Source organism: Ochotona curzoniae, unplaced genomic scaffold (genome assembly GCF_017591425.1).
Source record: "Ochotona curzoniae isolate NIBS_2020 unplaced genomic scaffold, NIBS_Ocur_1.0 contig_430, whole genome shotgun sequence".
Classification (NCBI taxonomy): domain Eukaryota; kingdom Metazoa; phylum Chordata; class Mammalia; order Lagomorpha; family Ochotonidae; genus Ochotona; species Ochotona curzoniae.
In genome coordinates this window covers 20,748,074-20,770,024 of record NW_024466219.1, presented here as the reverse complement: position 1 = coordinate 20,770,024, position 21,951 = coordinate 20,748,074, and the positions used below count along the sequence as shown (strand labels likewise).

The 21,951-nt window shown below is 50.2% G+C and overlaps 2 protein-coding genes across 2 annotated transcripts; both read right to left on the bottom strand.

The window, feature by feature from the left end:
- Positions 1 to 608: 608 nt before the first annotated feature.
- On the bottom strand, positions 609 to 2,463 carry FAM71A (family with sequence similarity 71 member A). The gene has a single exon (XM_040985796.1). It carries the CDS (start codon positions 2,461 to 2,463, stop codon positions 718 to 720), a length of 1,746 nt encoding a protein of 581 aa, XP_040841730.1. The 3' UTR covers positions 609 to 717.
- Positions 2,464 to 6,780: 4,317 nt separating this feature from the next.
- On the bottom strand, positions 6,781 to 18,038 carry ATF3 (activating transcription factor 3). The gene is made up of 4 exons (XM_040985647.1): positions 17,971 to 18,038; positions 11,858 to 12,101; positions 9,303 to 9,410; positions 6,781 to 8,172 (listed from the first exon to the last, which is right to left on the bottom strand). Exons 2-4 carry the CDS (start codon positions 12,095 to 12,097, stop codon positions 7,975 to 7,977), a joined length of 546 nt encoding a protein of 181 aa, XP_040841581.1. The 5' UTR covers positions 12,098 to 12,101; positions 17,971 to 18,038; the 3' UTR covers positions 6,781 to 7,974.
- Between the last annotated feature and the right edge of the window lie 3,913 nt (positions 18,039 to 21,951).

Below are 21,951 nucleotides of genomic sequence, written 5' to 3'. Positions count from 1 at the left end.
TAGAGTTACATCCTGTTCTGTGAATTTTTTTTTAAATTGCTACAAGTTATCTATGCTGATGTGTAGAGCTGCCAATCACTTGTCACTATGGGATCTAATCTGGGCTCTTTCCTGTGTTTTTCCATTGTTTACTTGCTAACAACCTTCTCTTAGCTGGCTCTTCGTGTGTGTGTGTGTGTGTGTGTGTGTGTGTGAGAGAGAGAGAGAGAGAGAGAGAGAGAGAGAGAGAGAGAGAGAGAGAGAGAAATATCCAGGAGAGGAATCACAAAGTCTACATGGATGTGTGCTCCTGTTCCACTGTTTCTCCTCTAAAAGTCTGAGGAGATTCAGTCCTGTTCTTGGTTTGTGAAGCGACCTTTAGAGGGAAAGAAAAGGCTCAAAGGGTAGGGTGATGGAGGAGGAGTTTCTGGAACCATCAGCTGCATGCCTGGGCAGCCAGTGCCGGGGCATACACAGTCAGAGTAGTTCTGTCCAGCATGGAATGAGTCCCAGCCCCCACCCCAACCAGATCAGGGTTAAGAAGTCAGCACCACTGACACCACAGACTCCACTGTGAGGTCATGAATGGGCTGCGGGCTTTCTGGCAGAAGGCAGCAAGCTACTCACTGATTGTATCATTCTTTATTTGAACTGCAGGAAAGGAAGCTGGGATAGGCACTCTTGGGGTAGCCCCCTGAGGCCTGGTCCTGCTCTGCAGTTTCCGGATCTAGGTTCAACTTAACGGGCTTCAAATGTCACTGTCTCCATGATCTCAGATGTCACAGAGCCCACAATTTCCAGTCCTTGGCCACTTTCTCCAGCCTCTACGATGGCCTCCATGTTGGTCCTCTCCACTGTCTTGGCTGTGATGTCCACATCTTGCCCCTGCGGCGAGGCCAGCCCTTTAGTGCTGAGGTTGGCTCTGACGTTCCTCAGGAAGGAGCTGATCCTGTGGAGCCGCTTGCTCGCAGAGCCTGAGCTCGCGGTGGATAGGCTCCTCCCGGACTTGTGCGAGGTCCTGGACTCCGTGATGGGTGTGTGGCTGATGCCTTTGTGTGAGGGGCTACGTCTGCCAGGGCTTCCTCGGCTTTTTTCCTTTTTGTCATCTCTAGAGGCTCTGTGGCGAGATGCTTTTCGGCCTATCTTGTCCCCCGCCTTCTTGTTACGACCTTCTCCCACCCTGCGGTGACGGGAGCTCTTCCTGCGAACTCTGTCCTTCCCCCTCTTCCCCCGTCTTTCTCTCCTTTGCTTGCGGGCTTCAGCCCCAGAGCGGGAGGCTCGTGCGGGCCTACCCTCAGGGCTGTCACCCAGGACTGTTTCACCTTCTGCGGGATCACTCGTCGTTTCCCCAGCAGTCTTGTTGGTAGGGTTCCCCGCTGCAGTGGTCACACTGGAACTGCCTCCTGGGGAGAGGCTGCTGGACGTACTGGAAATGTACTCTGAGGACTGGCTGATAGCACCTGCCAGGGCCACCTGAAAGCTCTTGGGGGATATATTGGCTGTGCCTGTGATGTTGATGTTGTCTTGGTTTCCTCCTGTACCTCCTGCTACGGCTCTGTTCACCTGCCCAGGGCCTGCAGACTTGGTGGCTGCCACGTTCATAGTGCCTGTTGGTGTCCCGGCTACCGCCCCTGCTTCTGCTGCCTCTGTGGTCCCTGTGACTGAGTCTTTGCCAAGCTTTGGAGATCTTGTTTTGGGGGTGGATACCCCCACCACCATAGCAGGTTTGTAGGACTCATTTTGGAGTCCCTCCCCACCAGCATAAGCAGCAGAGGAAGTCCCAGACACTTCAGAGACCATGTGGAGGCTCCGAATGCTAACCTGGTCCTGATCCCCTTTTCCTTGGAACTCTGCAGCTGCCAGGCTGGTCCTGTCATTTTCCTCAAACACAGGCATGCATATCATGTCCTCGGCTGGAATGGCGTAGGTGCTACTGTTGCTGTCCATGGGAGGTCGCAGCAGGTAAATCAGCTTTTCCCAATAAGTAAAGAGGTCGTCCCGAGCTTCAAGAGGGGGACACAACTGTAGGTAACAAGAACGGCCAGTAGCAAATTTCAGGCGCAGCTGCTGCTTCTCACGGTCATGAACAGAGATCCTAACGAACTTCAAGGGCAGGAGCCTGGTGAGCTCCAAGGTCTTGGAACCCTTGCGTTTTTTCCTCTTGGTGGCTTGGCCACGTCCAGGAAATTCCTCACAGCCAGTGGCCGGCCGGGCCAGCAGCATGACGTCAGGCAGTGGGAGGAGGGGGCTGGTGCACGCAATGCCCACGGTCACCATGCGGACGCGATTGTGCACGTCGATGACTTCTCCCCTCTTGGTAATCTGGATAAAATCACTCTCGAATATGGGTGCATACTTGAATATGTCATACTCTCCCTTGTACAGTTGTCGCTGCAGCTTCCCCATGACGGTATTGAACATGCCCACTCTAGAGCCGCTCTGGGCCGTGTAATATGGGAGCAAGGACTCGTTGCTCGCAGTCATCTTTTGTCACGGCGGCAGCACCGGTGAGGCACGTGGCTGGGGCTTTCTTGGCCTCGTTGGCAGATGAGGGAGCAGCGGTGCTCTTGGATCTCGAGGGTGGCACCGTAGCAGGTGGCTCAACCCTGCTGCACCCACAGGCTCCCCTGCACCTCAGAGCCTCCAGGAGGCTGGAGCTGGGGGGTGGGAGTGCAGGTGATTGATGAGGGGAGGCTGTCAGGTGCCTGGATCCCAAACGGAATCTCTCCAAAGAGGTAGAGATGCAGCATGGGCTCCAGAGAGGTTTTCTTCCGGGACTGACCCTCTTCCCCTCCACCTCTGATTTTTATCTCCCTGAGAGTCTGCAAACTGCAGCCCTTTCTGCTCAGCCATATTTATCCTCCACTGCCCTTTGTGACCTGGCACTGTCACATACCCCTTTGTTCTCATTCCCACCCCCACCCCCACAGCTCCTCCCAGAGAGGACAGGGCCACTGTGTGAGGGACTCTGGTGAGTGCCAAAATAGATTTTTTTTTCCTCCAAAACAGGAATGTTTAGTGTGAGACCTCTTTCTCCTTCTCTTGTAAATCTAAAAGGTTAAACAGTAAGACTGTAGGATAATGGGCTAAATTTGAACCATTTGAGTTTGATTTTAATTTTATTGAATCACCTGGAGTTGGTGGCCTTGGCACTTAGCCCATCATTCCCTAAATTCTCAGTGAAAGCTGCTGATGGATATCTTTCTTTAGAACCTTGGCTTTCAGTGTGGACATCAGTGATTGCTTCTCCTGGTTGCTGTGCTAGGCTTTTCATATAGCGCTGTAAGACCCCTCTGTGTTTGGTTCTATCGTCACTGTCCTTGTCTTATAGGGAAGGAGTCTGAGGCTATGTGGTTTGCCTGTGATTGCAGAACTAACAGGTGATAGAAGTGTATTAGGTTGTTATTACAACTAAAAGAACAAAGAGGAGCAAACTTAGAAGGAAAACGTTTATTTCCACTCATGGTTTGGGAGACCCACAGTGCAAGGTCAGGTACCTCCATTGATGTGGTGTCTGATGGGCAGCACATGTGTGGAGGAGATGGTCACCTGGTGAGGCAGGAAGCTGAGAACAGCTGGATTGGACCCAGGCCCACACACTAACCCTGTCTTGGGAACTGCTGTTGAGGGCAAATTCCCAGTGATCCAAAGACTTGTCATTGTGCCTACCATACAGATACCATATCAGATCAAGCATCCACCTTTAATTTATCAACCATTGAACATCAGCCCATTAACCATTAACCATTAACATATGACTTTGAGGTTTAAATGTCTGTATGGGCTAGGGAGTCAGATCCTGTTCAAACTATAATTGGAGGCATTATTGGAAACCAGTTCTGGCTGACACTAAGTTTTTCTTCTGAACCTGCAGGACTTTGCATCACAAAGAAGGGTTGGGCTGGCCATGCTTTTAAAATTGGGCTGGCTTCATTGTCTTCAAAAACACCAATTTCGTGCATTATGGGAAGTTCTGTAATAGACTGTGTATATGTATGTATGTGTATAAAGGGATCTTCAAAAAGCTCAGGTAAAATAAAGAAGCTATGTCCAGATTTTAAAATGTTATAAGGAACATGGGACAGTTCCTTCTGACAGTGGCCGGGTTGACATGGGGATTAGAATATGCTAGGGACCTCCCCATCACTGAGCTTTTAAAAACAGCTCATGCAAGGGAACCCCATTATTCTCTGCAGGTCCCTCTCTCTCTTTCCTCCTCATCTTTCCACTCCCCTGCCCAGTGAAATGCCAGGTGCAGGTGCAGGGTGCATGAGTAGATGTGTAAGTTTCCCATTCCAGGAGCCTGTCAAAACCCTGCTGCACTAACTTCTCTCCTCCCAGGCCTGGGTAGTTTGGTAGTTGTATATACCTATGGGGAGCACATGGCATTGTGTCTCCTTGCTTGTCACCATTCCTATACAGCCAGCCACAGAACAAGTGATCTCTGTCAATGGGGAGTTCTGAGGACTCCCTGTCCCTGACTTTCCCTCTCTGTGATGTGCCAGGAACTATGATGGGAAGTATTGTTGGAAGCTACTCTCTAAAATGTATCTGCTCATCAACACACAGATGAACAAAATGCATCCTGACAATAGGGTAGTATTCAGCCATAAAAAGGAACAAAGTGCTGACACTAGCTACCAGATGGGTGAACCTTGCTAAAACTATGCAAAGTCAAAGAAGCTAGATACTGAAAGACTACATATGGTGTGAGTCTATTTATATGAGTTATTATTGGCTGTCAAGGACTAATAAGAGGTTGAGGAGTGACTGCTTCACTGGGCCCAAGATTTCCTATGAGATATTGAAATGGTCTGGAATAACATGGTGGTGGTTATTTAGTATTATATGCTTAATGTCACTCAGTGGTACATATTAAAGTGGCTACAGTGTGAAATTTTATAGTTTCATCACAAACACACACATAACAAATACATATTCGTGTTCAGAAGCATTATGCTTAAAGACGCAGGCTTCAGCTTTCAAAAGGTTAACTGTATGACCTTCAGCAAGTGGCTGGGCGTTCCACTGCCCTTTCTGTAAACGGGGACAATGATGGTGATGAGGATTAAATGGAATAATGCACAGGAAGAGTTTAGCATGCCGTCCTGCTCAGTAAATGGCAGCTGCTATTCACATTAGTCCTCAGTGGTTTACTCCTTCTGAGAGCGATTTATGGTATGAGATCTGGAAAATTTGGAACCAAGCACTCTGGGTACAGGAAAATGCTTAATGGCAGATCTATACCTGAGTCCCAGAGGATAGGGAATCAGGAAGAGTGGGCAAGCCTTTCTACTGGCTTGGCTCAGTGTCCATGGGGAGAAATTAAGAATACAGATGGGAAATACGTGGCATTTTAATTCTTGAAAGTGAAAGGATTTAATTCCAGAATCCCTGCCTAGAACCAGCATCCTAACTCTTTAGTCTGGAACAAGTATCTACTAGATCTCAGGGTACGGCAAGAGGACAGGAGGAAGGCGGGAGGTGGGGAAGAGTGCCCTCCAAGTGTGATGCCCTCCAAGTGTGATGTCAGCACACAGAGCAGAAGGCAGCTCAAGGCAGACTTTGTCAAACTGGCAATCCCATCTGAGTTTGTTCTCTCAAACCTCAATGATCTCTGCTCCTCTTTTCTAAATATGAAAAAGGATGAGCTAAACAACTTACTGGTAAATGCATATTTGTTTTTTTTTCTTTATTAAAGTATCAAAACATAGACTTTGGGCACAGAAAACAGAACTTCTTAATGAATTTGTTTAATGACCTTGCAGTTCTACTAACTATATACAGTGCATCTTTCGGGCCCCCTCTCCATGCATGGCCAGCTCCTTTCCTTCCTCTGATATGTTCTCATGGCACTTTATAAATTGTCTTGAGTTTCATAGCATTGTTGGGGAGCACCTTTACCCATATTCAGAAGGTAAACCCAAGGGATCTGTCACCCTTCTACTGAAGATGAGAAACAGATTATCTCCTCAAAGAAATGTGATACCAACACCAGATGGCTCTTCACAGATTAGAAACCCACCTGTGATGTGCAATTAAAGCAGCGAAATCAGGCTGCCTGTATCACAGGTGATGGTTTAAAGGAACCATCCTCTTACATGCGTTCAAAGAAGCAGTGTCCACCATTTATATGGATGAATCTAACATTTGATGCAGCTGCTGTTTCTTTAAAGATTTACATTTATAGCAGAGTAGTCAATTTTTATTTTTAGCCTGAAGGTGTAACATAACATATGTGCACAGGCAAGGAGCAAGGAAGCCATGTTTTTTCCAGACCTAATGGAATCTTCACATTTATGCTAAAATGATTCTTCCTGCCTCCCCAACTATTTTCCCATTCTTTGCTGATATTTGGAATATATATTTGCAGTAGCAAGACACATTTCCACAATAAAATGCATCCTTCTCTGAGTAGTTCTGGGGCAGAAGTGAAGGCATTAAAGGCTCAGGTTAATACCAGGTATATGTTGGGCATCTGTACATTCAGAGAGATGGACAGTTGAGGTATACAATTCAGACTTTGGATCAGAGTTCCATCTTAACACCGCCAAACAGTTGCTCTGAGGGATTTATATTTGGTTCTGTGCGGCAGGGATTGTCTGGAAGAAAATGAGGAATGGGACTAATGGCCAGCTGTCCTTGTCCTATCTGGTAATAGTCCACAAAACAAAGGTTGACAGCCCAGAGACCATTTAATGCCAGTCACTCCCCATCAAGGAGGGAGGAGGGCAGAGAAGGAGCAGATCCAGTTACTCACCCACAGATTTAAAAGAACAGAAACCAGCACAACACTTAACATTCACCATGTCTTGGTTCCAATATTTATTATATTGACAGGTCAGGAAGACTAAGATAAATAAGTAATAGTTTCTCTTACGGAAAACTGTAATGGTACTACTGAGTAGAATTAAACACTCTGAGAATTTCATGGAAGCATCAGAATTTCAACAGACAGTAACCAGAGTCCATGTGGCCAGCATGAGTGACTTTTCACAGTGGCAAATACTCTGGGTTTATTTCTGGAAACAGCTACATGACAAAAACAATGCCATTAACATCTAATAATGAGAAAGCCTAGACATCACCTGGCTTCAAACAGTCCTTCACTCACTGTGCCTGTTGACCAGAGAAAGGAAAATGGAATATTCCTGGGCTTTTCTGGCCTAGAACTAACTCCTGACCTATATCACTTGGCAGAGAAGCCTCACCTTTTGGAAGCTGGACTCCTCAATTTGCTCCTGCAACAGGGGCCCTGCTGTCGTGCCCCAGTGCCAAAGGAAAGGAGGTCTCTTTGGTTAGCACAAAGCTAGCCTGCCGGCCAGCAGGAGGACTATGCCTTCCAGGGCCCCACATGCTCTCACGGCCACTGGCATACATTGTTAGACACTGCTAGTGGCGACAGACCTGAGGAGAAGCATGTGCAAGTCACACAGGTGGTATGGCAAACATGAGAAGAGCACAAAGCCTAGTTCTGAAACAAATGCCTCGTGCATGATCATTCCTGGACAAAACAGCATGTTTGCTAGGAAGCACAGCCCTGGCCATAGTACAAGTTCACTAAATGATGCCATTTTCACTCCACTCCTATAAGGGACAGCAGCCCCTGCTGCGGAGATCGCATCCCCTCATCCACTCCAAGGTACAGACACTTCTGCATGAATCCCAGGGGTGGGCATCCTGGTGTTCATAGAATCCAGATGAAAGGTAGGCAGGAGCCTAGCCAGGGACCATCCGGAACATCTAAAGACGGCCAGTAAGTAAAGGCCTAAATCCTGGAGCTGAGGCAAAAGATGTGCTTGCCCTGGTCCAAAGTTCACTCTGGGGCACAATGGGAAGGCCCAGTGTGTCTCCAAGGGCCCTTCGCACCATGGTGGTTCTCTGCTGCTGGGATCTTAGAGGTGCACAGGAAGTCAGCTCTCCAATGGCGTCAGGGTTTTTGGTGTAAAGGGAGGATTCAGTGAGGACTCCCCAGTTGCCCCATGCCGCGGCTGCTTAGCTCTGCAATGTTCCTTCTTTTATCTGTTGGATAAAGAGGTTTCTCTCATCTTCTGGAGTCCGCCCATTCTGAGCTCGGACGATGCACGTGGGTCGGTGGAGGTTGAGCATGTAGATCAAGTGCTGCTTCTCATTCTTGAGCTCCTCAATCTGGGCCTTCAGTTCAGCATTCACACTCTCCAGCTTCTCCGACTCCTAGAGCACAAGCAATGAAGGCATAAGGAAGGAAGTACAGGGCCCAGGTGCAGCAGGGGACACTGGGGACACCCGGGCTTATCAAGGTAGGATAGACCTACACAGAGAGAATGCCACCACTTGCTGCGATAACATTGTCTCCACAAACATGTGAGGCCAGTGTTAAGCCTAGGATAATCCAGACCCTGGGGGAAACCTTTGCATTTGAGGGGTTGGGGAGGGGCTTCTTTAGGAAGAGCCTGGAGATGTCACAGCAGGCAGTTCTGATTCCTCTAGGACTGAAGCTGCTGTAGAACCAGTAGTTTAGAGATCTCCTTTGCAGGACCCAGCACTCAGAGGTGCTGGGGGAACCTAGAGCTGGGGTGCTTAGTCTTCCAAGAGTCACTGTCGTCACTGATGTCAAGCTCATTTCCCCAGAAACAAATGGACAAGGCTGCACCCCAACTCTGCTCATTTCCACTGCTTTCCTAAAGCAATTAACAGAACTCCTTGGGACCTAGGGTCCCTGGGAGGAGACTTCCCTGGCCTGTCCACACTTTAGGCAGTGGAAGCTGCCCTGCCCACCCACCAATGATGTTCCCTCTGGTGTTTGTGGTGGCGGGGGCGGGGGCACAGCTGAATGCAGCCAAGAGCTCAGTTTGCTGGGTGATCCAGGGTTTGAAGGGCTACCGACTCATGAACTAGACAGGAAAGCAAAGACCATGTAAGCAATGCTTATGGAAACAACTTGTTTGAAGAGATTAATTAAAGGTTTTTCATAGTGAGCCAAATGAGAGCTGGCAGCTTCCTTTTTTTGGGAAATCAAGCAAGTGAAGCTTCCTTAACTGGCCTGCATATTCTCAGCTGCGGAGCCGGGGATGTGTATGGACCAACTAAGGCTGCTGGGAATCAGTTCATCCCAGAGCCTGTGGTTGTGAGTACACACACCTGCTCTTTCTCTAGCCAGTCACACTTAGTGTGCTAACAGCTTTGCTACCTCCTCGTGCTGCTACTGGAATGTTTACAATCAAGACAAAACCCTTCTTAGAAATTTGACTGGGTAACCGCTTTTTAACTCCCCTTCTGATGGTGATATGAGGCTGGCAGGGTATAGGTCTAAGCCAGAGGTGGGATGGCTGGAAGGCACTTACCTTCTGTAAGCATTCTGTCTTCTCTTTTTTCTTGTTGCGGCACTTGGCAGCTGCAATCTTGTTTCTTTCTCGTCGCCTCTTCTTCCTTTCATCTTCTTCAGGAGCTACCTATAAAACCCAAAAGTTGCATGTTTAATGATGCTACCCATCCCAGACACATTGAGCATAAACTGGCAAACTGAGGCAGTCCCAATACTACCCAGACTTTTACATGAAACTCCTTTCCCACACACATACTTCAGAATACATAATACAAACCAGTACCATTTATGTTGGCAATATGTTCCCCAACCATGGATTCAAGCTACTGCAGATTAAAAATACATTTGAATAGCATTTGTCCTAAAGATGGATACTCCCCTGCCTTGTCATTATATGCTACACCATAAAGTGTAACAGCTAGTTCCAGCAAATTGACATTGTCTTAGCTCTCAGAAGTAATCTCGAGCTAATTAAAGCATACAGGAAGATGCATGTAGGTTCTGCACAAACACTAGGCCGTTTTATAAGAGGGCTTTAAACATCTGCATCTTGGTATCTGCAGAGAATCCTGAAGCCTAACTCCCACAGACAACCAAGGGATACCGTGAGCAAATTAAAATGTAACTTCCTTTAAAAACATGTTTAGATTTTCAAGTAAGACTTTGATATTTAAATCGATAACCATTAATAGGAATTGTAATAATTTGTAGCAGGAATCAGATTTTGTTTCATAAATTCATCTTCACCCCTAGAAGTAGGCATTGGCCTTAGGATCATCACCCAGCTCCCTCTCTCTCCTCCAGGCTCATCTTTTCAAGACCCCAGGCCACTCATTCATCTGTCTTTCCCTGGAGCCTCACGGTACCACCTCCCTGAATGCTAGAGCAGCCCAGAGAGCTCCTGGGAAAGAGGAATTGGAGTCCCTTTCCAGCCAAAGGGACTTGAATCAGATAGTGGCTTGGGAGTCACCTGTGTTGAACTAGGAAAACAAAGACACAGAATCAGGGCAGGTGACTTGGGCAGCCTTCGGGAATCTTTCAGTGAAGGAACCTGTCTGCTTCTTACTGAGTCAGCAAAGAAATATCATCCCCTTTCCCTAGGTCTCTCCCTGGGCCAGCTCTACAGACCTTTGGAGACCAAGACCCCATCCTACTTTGGCTTTGGTTCTCAATGGAAAATCTCTCAGATCCTGGCTTTGTCTGTGCGTGGCCATTTAGGAAGAAAACTAGCAGATGGAAGATGTGTATGAATGTTTGTAACTTCAGCTTTCAAATAAATCTTGAAGAAAAAGAAACAAAGACCAAGAGGGAAATATAGTGAGGGTGACCTCTACCTTTCACATCTTGGACCCCAGAACCACACAAGCACATATTTAGATTTGAGAACAGACTGAATCCCGGTATCATCCCTAATTAGCTGTGAGTCCCTGAGCAAGTTCCTGTCCTCCTCTGAGCCTCAGCCTCCTCATCTGTAACATCACCTACCTGGTAGATTGTTATGGGATGAAATGAGCTCACATGTGAACTACTCTGCACAAACTAAACTTATATTAAGTGTTGTGTGAGCTATTGTTACTATGATTGGCTTCACAATCATAGAAAGACCTCAGCAACTTCAGTCTTTCCTGTGCAGCCCAAATATCTAAGATAGGCAGGGGGAGAATTCAGGTTGGCTCATAAGAGGAAGTACTTGAAAATGAAGCAGATCTCAGAGTCGGATTGCTCCACATGGGGCTTTCTAAAGACCAGAGAGTTCATCTCCTTCATCTTGCTGATGAGGAAATGGAGACAGAGAGTAGCCACTCCCAGTGTGCCCAGGGAGACCCCAGGAGTCACCAGTTCATGGTCACTAGGTCAGCAGTCTATCCCTGTTAATCAGCTTTCCCTTTAAGTCACATCTAGAAACCAACCACTTCTCTGCACCTGCACTGCTCTCATCCTGAACTACACCCTGCTTCACTGACAGGGATGTCTGTTACCGTCTCATTTCTGTACACAGGGCTCTACTACCTGCTGCAGTACCCTTGCCCCCCTGCCCTTCTCAACATGACAGCCACTGTGATTGTTTGAACATACAAGTTAGACTGTGTAGCTCCTCTGCTCAGAAATCCCCCAGGGTCTCTCACTTCACTGAGAGCACGCTCCCACTTCTGTAGCCTAAGATCCAACATGATCTGCCCCTTGTTCACTCCACCTCACACACATCACTGTCTTCTCACCTTGGTGCCCACATGACTCCCTTCCTCTCCTTCATGTCTCTGCTCAAAGGTCACTCTCAGGGAAGCCTGCCCTGACTTACTAATTGAACAACAACCCCACCCCCAGCCACTCTTCCTGTCTTTCTTTCCTTCTGTATATTCTGCTCGCACCTGTCCCTCACTGTGTATATACCTGCACTGTGCATTGTCTGCAGCCAGCAGAAGGCCAGCCCAGGCAGAAGGTAAGCATCCTAACGCCTGCTCTTTGGTTTCTTGGATTCCAAACTGCAGCTCCCTGCTTAGACTACCTGGCTCATCATGGCAGATGTGTGACAGAGGTGTGCTGCAAAGACTGAACACCTGTGGGAGAACTCACCTCAACTTTTGTGACAGACATTTCCAAAGGTCTGTCACTGACAGTGACTGACTCCAGTGCAGAAGACATTCGGTGGCACAGGTGCTTGTTCTGGATGGCAAACCTCAGTTCTTCCTTGACAAATGGCGTCAGGTTAGCAAAGTCCTCAAATACCAGCGACCCAGGAGGGGACAGACAGGGAACGATGGCTGAGGCACTGACTTCCGAAGCAGAAACCTGGCCTGGGTGTTGAAGCATCATTTTGCTGAAAGACACATGGAAACCCACTGTGCTTCAGGGGCTCTGGATCCAGTCTTTCCCCATTCTCCCCCACCCAGTCACCACCATAATCCTCCACCAGCACAGCCCCAGCCCCAGAGGAAAAGTCCAATCAGCCTTCAGATTTCTTAGCCTGGTTTCATGCTGTCCTTTTCTTGAGTCAAAGAAAATCTTACAAAACCTAGCACAGTGATACCTAAGTTTAAAGGGTTGACATTTCAGATAATATAGATATATGCATCAGCTTTGGAAGATGGAGGGCATTTTTTAAAAAAGCAGTTTCAAAAAGAAACCTGGAGGAAACCTGAAGTCAAATTGACTATATCAGCAAGTGAAAGTAAAAGCAAGTGAGGGAGGCCTGGAATTTAGCAAGTGCATGGCTGAAGCTTCTCCCCAGGGAAACTGCAGCCACAGTATTTGTGTACTCCAGTCCTTTGGCAGGAGATCCAGCTGGTCAGGAGACAAGAAGCCCCTCTTAAGGTTAAGGATGGTGGAGCAAAAGGCTTCAGAATAAGGAAGATTGTGGAGCTAAGATGAGAACTTGAGAGGGGGTATTGAACCCTGTGATGTAGAGACAGGCTAGGGCTGGGATAGAGTAGGGTCTGGGACTGGCCTGGGCATTCAAAAACAGGTGACTTGGGTCAATTCAATCCAGTTCTGTTTCTTCCTCTGCTATCCCTTGATCCCAGAGCCTGGCTCAGCACCTGGTCACTAAACTTGCCCACCCAAGTGAATGAAAGGATGATGGAAAATCAAATCATGTGGCTCTGAAGTCCTGTCTCCCTTTATCACTCCATAGTTCAGGGAACCAGTAAAGACAGGAAAATGATGGAAGTAGCAACAGCTCCCTGGTTCTGAAAACAACCCCTTTAAGTCTGTTACTGCTGTGACCTCCCTCCAGCTACAACTCTTCTGCTCAACCATGCAGTTTGGGCACTGTCCCAGGCCAGCAGTCACCTGCATGTTGCTCTCAGTCAGGGATCTGTGGTCATCAACCAAGTCCAGGCCAGACAGGAAGCCCTCCAGCAAATCTCTAACATGTAAGGAATGCCTCCTTCATACCAGAAACTTACATACATTATCTCACTTAATCCTCATAAGAACCCTAGTGAGGTCCTAGCCCTATTTTAAACATGAGTTAACAGAGGTAGACAAAGTAAGCAGTCTGCCTCAAAGTGTCAGGATTTGGAATTTGGCTCAGAACTCACACCTTTTCATTTGCACATGACGAAAGCAGACAAAACCTGGAGAATTTGGGCAGGGGAAGGCATGGGGAACAGGATAGGAGACTATTACAAGATTCACAAGGCATGAGCCCTGCTGGCCACATGCAAGGGGCTTTTACACCTGCTCTATTTCCCCACAAAACTTGTTCAAGGAGTTGATACTATAATACATGAACGTGTGTCAGAAAACATTTTGCACAGCTGGGAGTTGTGTCATGAGATGCAGTCTCCCAGGGCCCTTTACAGCCAGAGCTGGCTCTCTGACTTAGGCCTTGCAGAGGGTCCACATGGGAGCGTGGCTAGTCACCCCCTTTGATCTTTAAACATTCTTGGATTCTCTGATCACTGCTTCCCCTTGGAGATTGGAATTCCAGACCATGGAATGCTGCCTCTGACTAGTGGAGGAAACCCAGGGACATAAGAAACTGTGGGAACATGGAGGCAGGCCTTTGGCATAGTGGTTAAGCTCCTGCGTCCAGGTCTAGGCTCCTGGTTTAAGCTTGGCCCAGCCCCAAACTGGTTGTAAACACTTGGGAAGTGAACCAGGACATGACAGATCTGTCTGCTTATGCCTGTCCTCTTGCCTTTCAAATAAAAGTTTATGCAAAAAATCAAATTAAAAGATAAAGTTTGTTTTGGTGCTAAAAAAAAAAAAACGTGAACTCCATACACATTTTTTAGTAATATGCTTTCTCCCATAAACTTTTTTCGATGACCCCCTTCATATATATGATTTCTTTTTTTTTTTGCACCAAAATAAGTTTACCTTTTAATCCTTTTAAAAGTTTTCTGTATTTGAAATATCCTTTATGTCCTTTCCTTCCCAAGGCCATGTGTCATGAGTCAGAACTGAAGTTCTCTCTACTTCATCCCATAATCTTAGGATGCTATGAAGACACTATTGTCAGGCATGGATTGTGAAGAACTTGCCTTCTCCAGCCAGGAGTTTCAGGGCCTCTGGTATATCTGCGTTTTTCCTCCCTTCTGACTTTATTAGAAACCCAATAGGAGTTTACAGAGGAGGAGACTGAGCCTAGAAGTCCCCTGTGGCCTGATGGTGGCCACTCGGCTTGTGAGTGGCACTGACAGGCCTGAGCCCCTAACCTCAAAGCCCAGGCTTACACCACAGACTTCAGGCAGGCTGGGGTGAGGGTCTGGAATAGAATTGAGAGGTTTCACTGGAGTGGTTTTGGGGGGACTGCATGGCTCCCCTTGTGCAGGGATTTGAAATTCACTGCAGTGTAGTTCCATTTTGCCCCCAACAGTGTCTTTTCATTAGCTCTCTGGGCTTGAGGTCTGCCTGCCCCCTGTTAAAGTCAGCAGTCCTGGATGAAATAAACTATAGAATGTCTATGGTACAGAATGTTTTTCCTTTATGAAAACCATTGGGTGGGGCAACTTGGGGCAAAAAGAGGCTGTGAAAACATTAAAAGCTTTTTTTTCCCAAAAATAGAACAGTTGTATGTGTAGAGGTTTTGGCTTTCTCCGCACATAGAACAGTAGTTACTGCTGTCCTTTAGTCTCTGATGGGATGGTTCAGCCTAAATGTTAACATTTCCCACAAGGAAAGTTTGGAGGAATCTTGAATTGTTCAGCAATTGAGACACTCCAACATTCTATTCATTGAAGACAAAACAGCTGGGACAGGGGGGTTAGGTTATATGGCATGACTTTCTGTGTGGATTGTAACATTGCCCAGACCTACTTACAAAGCTTTTACTTTTGCTTTTTGCTTCATTATTTCCAATCAGAAATCATGTCATCTCATTGGCAGTTTCACCATTCCTTTAACTGGAAATTCAATTCCCAGATTTTCTTTCTCAATGGCTATTACTGCTTTGAATTTTCACTTTCAACTTCAGGTCCTTCTACCAAGCACTGCCCATTAACTGATGGCACCAGGAAGTCCACACTGGTCTCTCACCAGCTCATCAGAGCCAGAGCCTCACCCCAGCCTGCCTGAAGTCTGTGGTGTAAGCCTGGGCTTTGAGGTTAGGGGCTCAGGCTGTCAGTGCCACTCACAAGCCGAGCGGCCACCATCAGGCCACAGGGGACTTCTAGGCTCAGTCTCCTCTGTAAAATAAGTGAAGGTGGCCTGCCCTACCTCCCTCTCAGGGCTGCCAGTGACTGACACATACACACTGAGCAACCCTCACTCATTACTGTGCCTCCCCTTTTCTTCCTTTCAATGAAAATTCATGCTCTTGTCAACTCAATTTAGCTATATTTGTCAGGAATGTACTGGAACCTCAAAACAGGTCAGTCTCAGAGTCTTCTGCATTTTGATTAAGCCCTGGGTTCCTAGCACACCTGGTAAATTCCAGCTCTTTGTAGACAGCAGCAGTTGAGAGAGAAGTAGTTCTCATACACACCAGAGAAGTTTCTCTAAAAACTTTTCTCCCTTGAGAAGTTTCTGTAGTGTCCTGTCTGTGTCCTTCCTCCTCCCTGGCAGTCACACTTGAAGCACTGACTCTGTTCCATGCATGGACAGATTTTTGTGGTTTTTTGAAAAGCAAAGTTAGAGAGGAGAGATAAAGAATCTTCTATCCCAGGTTCACTCCCAAAGTGATCACGATGAGGTGTTGAGCTCGGCCAAAGTCAGGAACCTGGAGCTTCTTCCAGGACTCCCACATAGGTGCAGAGGGCCCAAACACTTGTGCAAGCTATCTTTCCCTGCTCTCCCAGGCATATTAGCAGGGAACTGGATTGGAAGAAGAGCAGCTGGGACTTGACACAGCTGGCTGTCAGTGTTGCAGACAGAGGCTTAACCTCCTAACCCTCATACCAGTCCCCCCAAATTTTTCAAAAGGAAGGAATGAGTCCTATCTAGCGAGAAGCCATGGAAGACTCAATTATTAAGAGTCCTCCAGGTCAGATCACATTTTGTAATTGATGAAACTAAGATCCAGGAAGTAAAAATGAATGGCCCAAGGTCCTATAGCTGGCAAGTGGCCCTGCCCAGGTCAAGCTGCTGCACAGCCCACCCACTGCTCACTCAGCTCCCCCTGCCCATGGGGATCTGTCCCCTGGAAGGGTCAACCAATAGGGCAAGGCAATGGAAACCAAAGTCATTTGTCGGGGTCTGCAATCCTAGTACCTGGTACCTATGGCAGAACTGTGCCGGAAAGAGGTTGTAAAAGAAGGAGCCCATGTGGAGAAAGGGACTAGCACATAGTGAGAGGGCGAGGAGGGAAGTAGGGTGAGGTGAGGATGGGAAGGGCCCCAGAGCAGTCCCCAGGTGCTGTGTCTCACTCTCCCCACTAGCCGCTGTCCCCTTGGCTGTCTGACTCCCTCAGGACACTAACCACCATAGCCCCCAGGGCACCTGCTGCTGCCCCAGGATGCTGCCTCTCAGAGCAAGTGCTCCTGTGTGGGAGCATCCTTCTTCAATAGGTGCCAGATGCGAAGCAAGCAGGCAGTAATACCCACATCTCTTTATTTTCTGTTAGGGATACAGATGCCCCCACAAAAGGTGTGACTGTCACCCACACCCGTGGTGCTCCCCTAAGAACAGCTCCCACTTGTGTTTCCTGGCTCCATCAAGGACTTATCAGCTCCTTTGTAAGAAAGCAAATGTGATCTATAACGAAGGAATGAAAAGAAACTGATTAGAGGGAAGGAAGTAAATAGGAGATGGAAATGAGAGGGAGGGAGGACAGGGAAGGTGAGCAGAGAAATCCCCTTTACACCAAAGTCTCAAACAGTGATAATTGAGCGATCCCGCCCCGTTCAAGTTCTCTCGCCGGTCCTTTTTTTTCCCCCCAGCTGGGAACAGTGAGGCTTCAAGTTCCCTGACACCCGGCACAGGCCCGCAAAGCCACTCAACAATCTACACTCGGCTTCAACTCCCCACCACGAAATCTCCGAAGGAAAAGCCAGAGTCGCGACGATGAGAAAAACGGGAATGCGAGGCTGGGACACAAAGTCTTGGGCCCCGGAGCCCAACTGCAGCCCCGTGCAGCCCACTCCGCCTTCGGCAAGGACAGCTTGCTGCCTCCCGAGGTCTCCCAGCGAACTTTTGCTCGCGGCGCGGGACGCGGGACGCGGTCCGGCGGGGCGAGGCGGGCGAGGTCTCCGAGGTGCGCAGAGCGACCTCCAGCGGCTGTGCCCAAGACCCGGGCTCGCCCGCCCCTTCCCCATTCATTCCGCTCGACGCCTGCGGCCGCGTTTTCAGGAACCCCGGGCCGCCGTGCCCCTCTGTCCAGCTTGGGGGAGATGGGCTTTGGCGTGGCGGTGACGGGACCCGGAGTGAAGGCCGGTACGGGTCGGTGGGCTGGTGGGCCCACGACCTGGGACACCCTGGGACACCCTGGCTGCCCCCCGTTCCGCCGAGCGCCGGGGGTTCGGAGGGCCGTGGCTGAACGGACGCCCGACCTCCTCCGCCAGAGTCAGGAACCGCGCGCTCAGAGTCAAAAGAGAAAGTTCCTTCACTTTGCGGCAAACTTTCTGACGCGCCGGGAAGCAGCGGTGGCCGGGAAAAGTGTAACCCGAGATATTCTCAGGACTGAGGCCGGGGCACGAAAGTGGTGGGGTCTGCTCAGGGGTCCAGGATCGGCTCCAAGACGGGCGCAATGGGGAATGAAAGCGAGCGACCCCGCCGCGCTCCCTCCCTGGGAGTCCACCGCTCACCTCCAGGCTCCGCTCGCGGCGGCGGGGGTCCGCACGGCGGGCAGGGTCGGGTCGGCAGGGGAGCGCTGCGGGCTTACAGGAGGCGCACGAGCTGGCGGCACGGCTCCGGGACGGCGCGGGCTGCTGGCTGCGCTCAGTGCAGTGTGCGCCTCGCCGAGTGCGACTGTGGCTCAGAGCTCGTTGCATCACCCCTTTTATAGCGCTCGTTTACTCCGGGTTACCAGTCCCAGGCTGACGTAATGCTATTAATAGCTCCCGGGAGAACCGGCCAAACAGAGTGGGGCGGGGTGGAGGGGTGTGGAGGAGGGGCCGGGGCGGGGCGAGGGGGCAGTGATGCAAGCCCGGGGAGGAGCCGGCAGCCGCGCGTCTCCGGCCCGCAAACGCCCGGCGCACATCGCCCGCCCTCGCTGTCCATATCAGGCTCGGAGCTGCCCGGGCTCGCCGCCAGAGGTGCGCGCTGGCCGCTGCGTGTCCCAGGCATGAGCCAATGATGCCCAAGCCAGCGGCATGACTCCACTGCGCTGGCATCTCTCCCTTCGCTGGGTCGGCGGCGGGGAAGGCAGGGAGGCGGGCCCTGGCCACTGGCCAGACTAGGTGAGGCTGGGAAGCGGACACGACCTTTCTCTAAAAATAAGTGGTCATTTTCTGGAGTTTCAGCAACATGCCTCTTTTCCCACCGGCCGCCTCCTTCTAGAACAGGGGCCAGAGTCCTGGCGGAAGACAGAGGTGGACCACGGGGAAGCCGACCCGTTAGTCTAAGGGAAGCACCTGCCTGCCCGGCAGAATCCCAGCTGTGAAGCCGGCAAGCGGCGGGACCGTGTCGTTGTAGGTTTCTTGAAATAACCACAAAGCATTGGACCACGACAGATAGTCGGTGGAAACACCCTGCCCAAGGACAGATTGGAGGCTCGGAGGGGATCTGAGTGGGAAGTTGAGACCGAGCGGCAGCGAAAAGGGAGACAGAGAAGGAGCGTTTGGGCCTTTGCAGCTCGGACCCTTCTGGTGGCCGATTTCTCCGGTGATATTTGGGGCGGGGGACCCATCTTTGGCTTTCACGAGCTTCCCTGCGCCCGGCGTGGATCGCGCTGGGCCGTTCCTACTGCCTCCCTGGGGGCCAGAGAAACCTCACAGCTCTCAAACCCAGCTGGCAGGAGGGCGGGGTCCCACTAGCTGACTCGGAGTCTCAGCCTCGGCTGAAAGGGTTTGTACCTCAACAACTATTTAGTATTTGTGATTCTCTGGTCCACGCCGTCCCGCCCCCGCCCCCTGCTCGGACTGTTACAGACGGAAACGATCACAGATGGGACCTTTGGTACCTGCCAGGAAGAGAGAACGCTTGCGCTAGCGGGGATGGGGGGCAGCGGCAAAGGACAGGCGCCTGCATCCACGTGTGTGTGTGTGTGTGTTTGGAGGGCAGTGGGCGTGGGAATCAAAAAGCATAGTTTGGTAAGTTGGGGGACAAACTAGAGGCGGTTCGGCGGCCGGGTCTTACCCGGTGCTCCGCTTTCCCCCAGCACCTGCAGCCCAGGCTGTTGAGATGGCCTGGGGGGGGGGAGGGTCAACTTCCTTAAAGCTGTCGACGAAATTAAATCTCCTCGACTTCGGGGTTCCTCGCCCCCAAGTCCGACAGTTGCCGAGAATCCCCGACCTGGTCCTGTTCAGCTTCAGGAGCAAACCGAAGATGGCCTCGGAAGTTCCAACCCCCACTCCCTCTTCGCACCTCCCCCTCAGTCCCAGCGCTTTGGGGAACCCAACCGCCCCAGGGCTGAGCGGATTTGCAGCAGGGCTGCGCGGGAAGCGCGGGGCGGGTGTTTTGCTTTACTTTTCTCCCTGGTAACGGCACTGGCGGCCCCGCCCTCAGTACCCACACCCACGCCGCCGCCTTGCAGCGGCCCCACGCCTTCTGCCGGCGCAGGGCGACGTGCACGCAGGTGAGGCACGGCACGGCCCCTGCCACGCCTAGATTAGAAAGTGTGCATTTAAAGCAAAGTTGTCGGAGATGTGCACTTGCCTACTGTGTCTACTTGCAAGCTGCTGCAACAAGTGGCACTGTTACTACCGAAAACCGGGCGATAAAAAATCACGGGGACACTCCCCCCCTTTTCATTTACGTTCTTACAGTTTTCTCTCTGAGCAGTTCACAGCACTGTTTAGCCAGTTTCCGGGGGGAGGGGGAAGGAATGTTCCGAATATACACCCCAAGAACAACTGATATTTGGTCCCGTCCATAGAGGAGAATCTTAGATTGAGGCGCTGAGTGACAGAGCAGCGCCTACCATACAGTACAAAGGAAGGGTGATGACGACGCGAAAGGCTCCGCAGCACATTGCCGGCTTAGCTTTGTAGCTTCTGTGCCCGCCTTTCCATTTCTGCCCGACCATCCAGTTTGCTTTACAAAAATCCATTTCCGCCCGTCCATCCTGTTTGCTTTACAGAAATTCCTAGGTTTGCATCCCCGAGGAGCACCAGGCTGGAGGTGGTGTGGGTTGTTGACCCGAGTCCTAACCGGGCATTTGCCTGTGTGCTCGTTCTGCTGCTGCAACCCCAAGAGCCGGGACAGTCTTGCAAGAAAAATCAACCCACCTCCACTTGAGTGAAACTGTTATCCAAGGAAAACAGAAATGGCTTCTGCTTGCTTAGCTCTCCCTCAGTCCCCAGGAGAAGTGTGAAATGAATGCCCGCTGACTTGGACAGACTGGGAGGGGAGAGTAGAACCCCCATTCCCTTGCACCCACCCCCGAGGTGCCCCAGGAGGACGTGGGTCTCTGAGTTGCCTGCGTCCTAGTTGATCCCGCCAGTGTCCAAGGATTCACTCCCTCAGCGCTCACCCGGGCAGTGCCCTGTGTCCCTCCCCAAAACCCTTCCTCCCCACAAAGGCGAGGCCCCCCACCCACCTGTCTCACTTCCGAGAAGTCCTGCCTGAGGGTGATTTTAGGGGGGTTAATTCTTGAAAGACGGTTTAAGCGGAGCCTTGAACCAGCTGAGGTTTTTCCTGCTGGGAGATTCGCCTGGGGAATCCACTTTCAGAGCAGCTTTGTTTTGTTTTGCTGAGATAAGAACTAGGCTTCTTGCTGGGGCTTGTGCAAAAGGAAGGGGGAGTGGGAAGGAGTGGAGGAGCTAAAAACAGCCCACTGGTGGCAACCAAATCTAAACACAAAAACACTGCAGGGAGCCAAAAGCAAAAAAAAAAAAAAAAGAAAAAGAAAAAGAGAAAGTTTAAGATATATTTAAAGGTCTTAGTAGTTTTTTGATTCAGGGCACACTCCCTTCCCACACTTTTCTCCCTCATTGCTCCGTCCTGCAGCCGTCAAGCCCCAGTTTGCTCCCAGCAGTTAAGTGTGGTCTCACATCTACCCAGTCAGCAGCAGAGTCCATGGCAGTCCCATCTACCTGGCTCAGCCACTTCACCTTTCACTGGGGCTGGTGTGGGTTTGTTCTCTCCTCTGGTACTTCTCAGAGCCCAGACTTTCCCTCAAACTCAGTTTGAATTCCAGGGTCTTTTAATGTCAGAGTCTGCAGCGTGGGCACCCTCAGGAAGCGGGGCAGGGGACTGCAGCAGAGTGAGCTCTGATGGTTGGCAGGTGTTTGGGTTCTGGCCAAGTCACCTTTGCTAAGCCCTTTCACTCTGCAGATTGAAGTTTCTGAAACTGAACAACGCCTCTGCCCTTCCCCCACCCCCATTTCCATTAGCACAAGATGGTTGAGGATCCAGAGGATGGGGCAGAGCCAGCCCTCAGTAGAGATCTCAGTCATTATTAATCAGGTGGCCTTTCTAGCCCCTCAGAGCTCCAGCTCGCTCTGTCCCCTCCCTGTCAGGTGAGGTCATTGCAGGTGCAGTCAAGCCATATCTAGGAATGACCATAAAGAAAGAAGCCGGGAGAAGACCCCAGGGACAGAACTGTGAGGGTGGTTCCCATTTTCCACCCCTAGCAACTCAGAAGCTCCAACACACCCCTAGGGCTCCTGGAGTTGGGTGATGAC

Excerpts from the sequence above, each read along its gene's own strand:
- ATF3 (XM_040985647.1), bottom strand. The coding sequence starts at position 12,097 with ATGATGCTTCAACACCCAGGCCAGGTTTCTGCTTCGGAAGTCAGTGCC. Across the intron at positions 9,411-11,857 it reads TGTCTGTCACAAAAGTTGAG|GTAGCTCCTGAAGAAGATGA; the intron begins GTGAGTTCTCCC and ends TGGGTTTTATAG. Across the intron at positions 8,173-9,302 it reads AGACAGAATGCTTACAGAAG|GAGTCGGAGAAGCTGGAGAG; the intron begins GTAAGTGCCTTC and ends CTTGTGCTCTAG.
- FAM71A (XM_040985796.1), bottom strand. The coding sequence starts at position 2,463 with ATGACTGCGAGCAACGAGTCCTTGCTCCCATATTACACGGCCCAGAGC.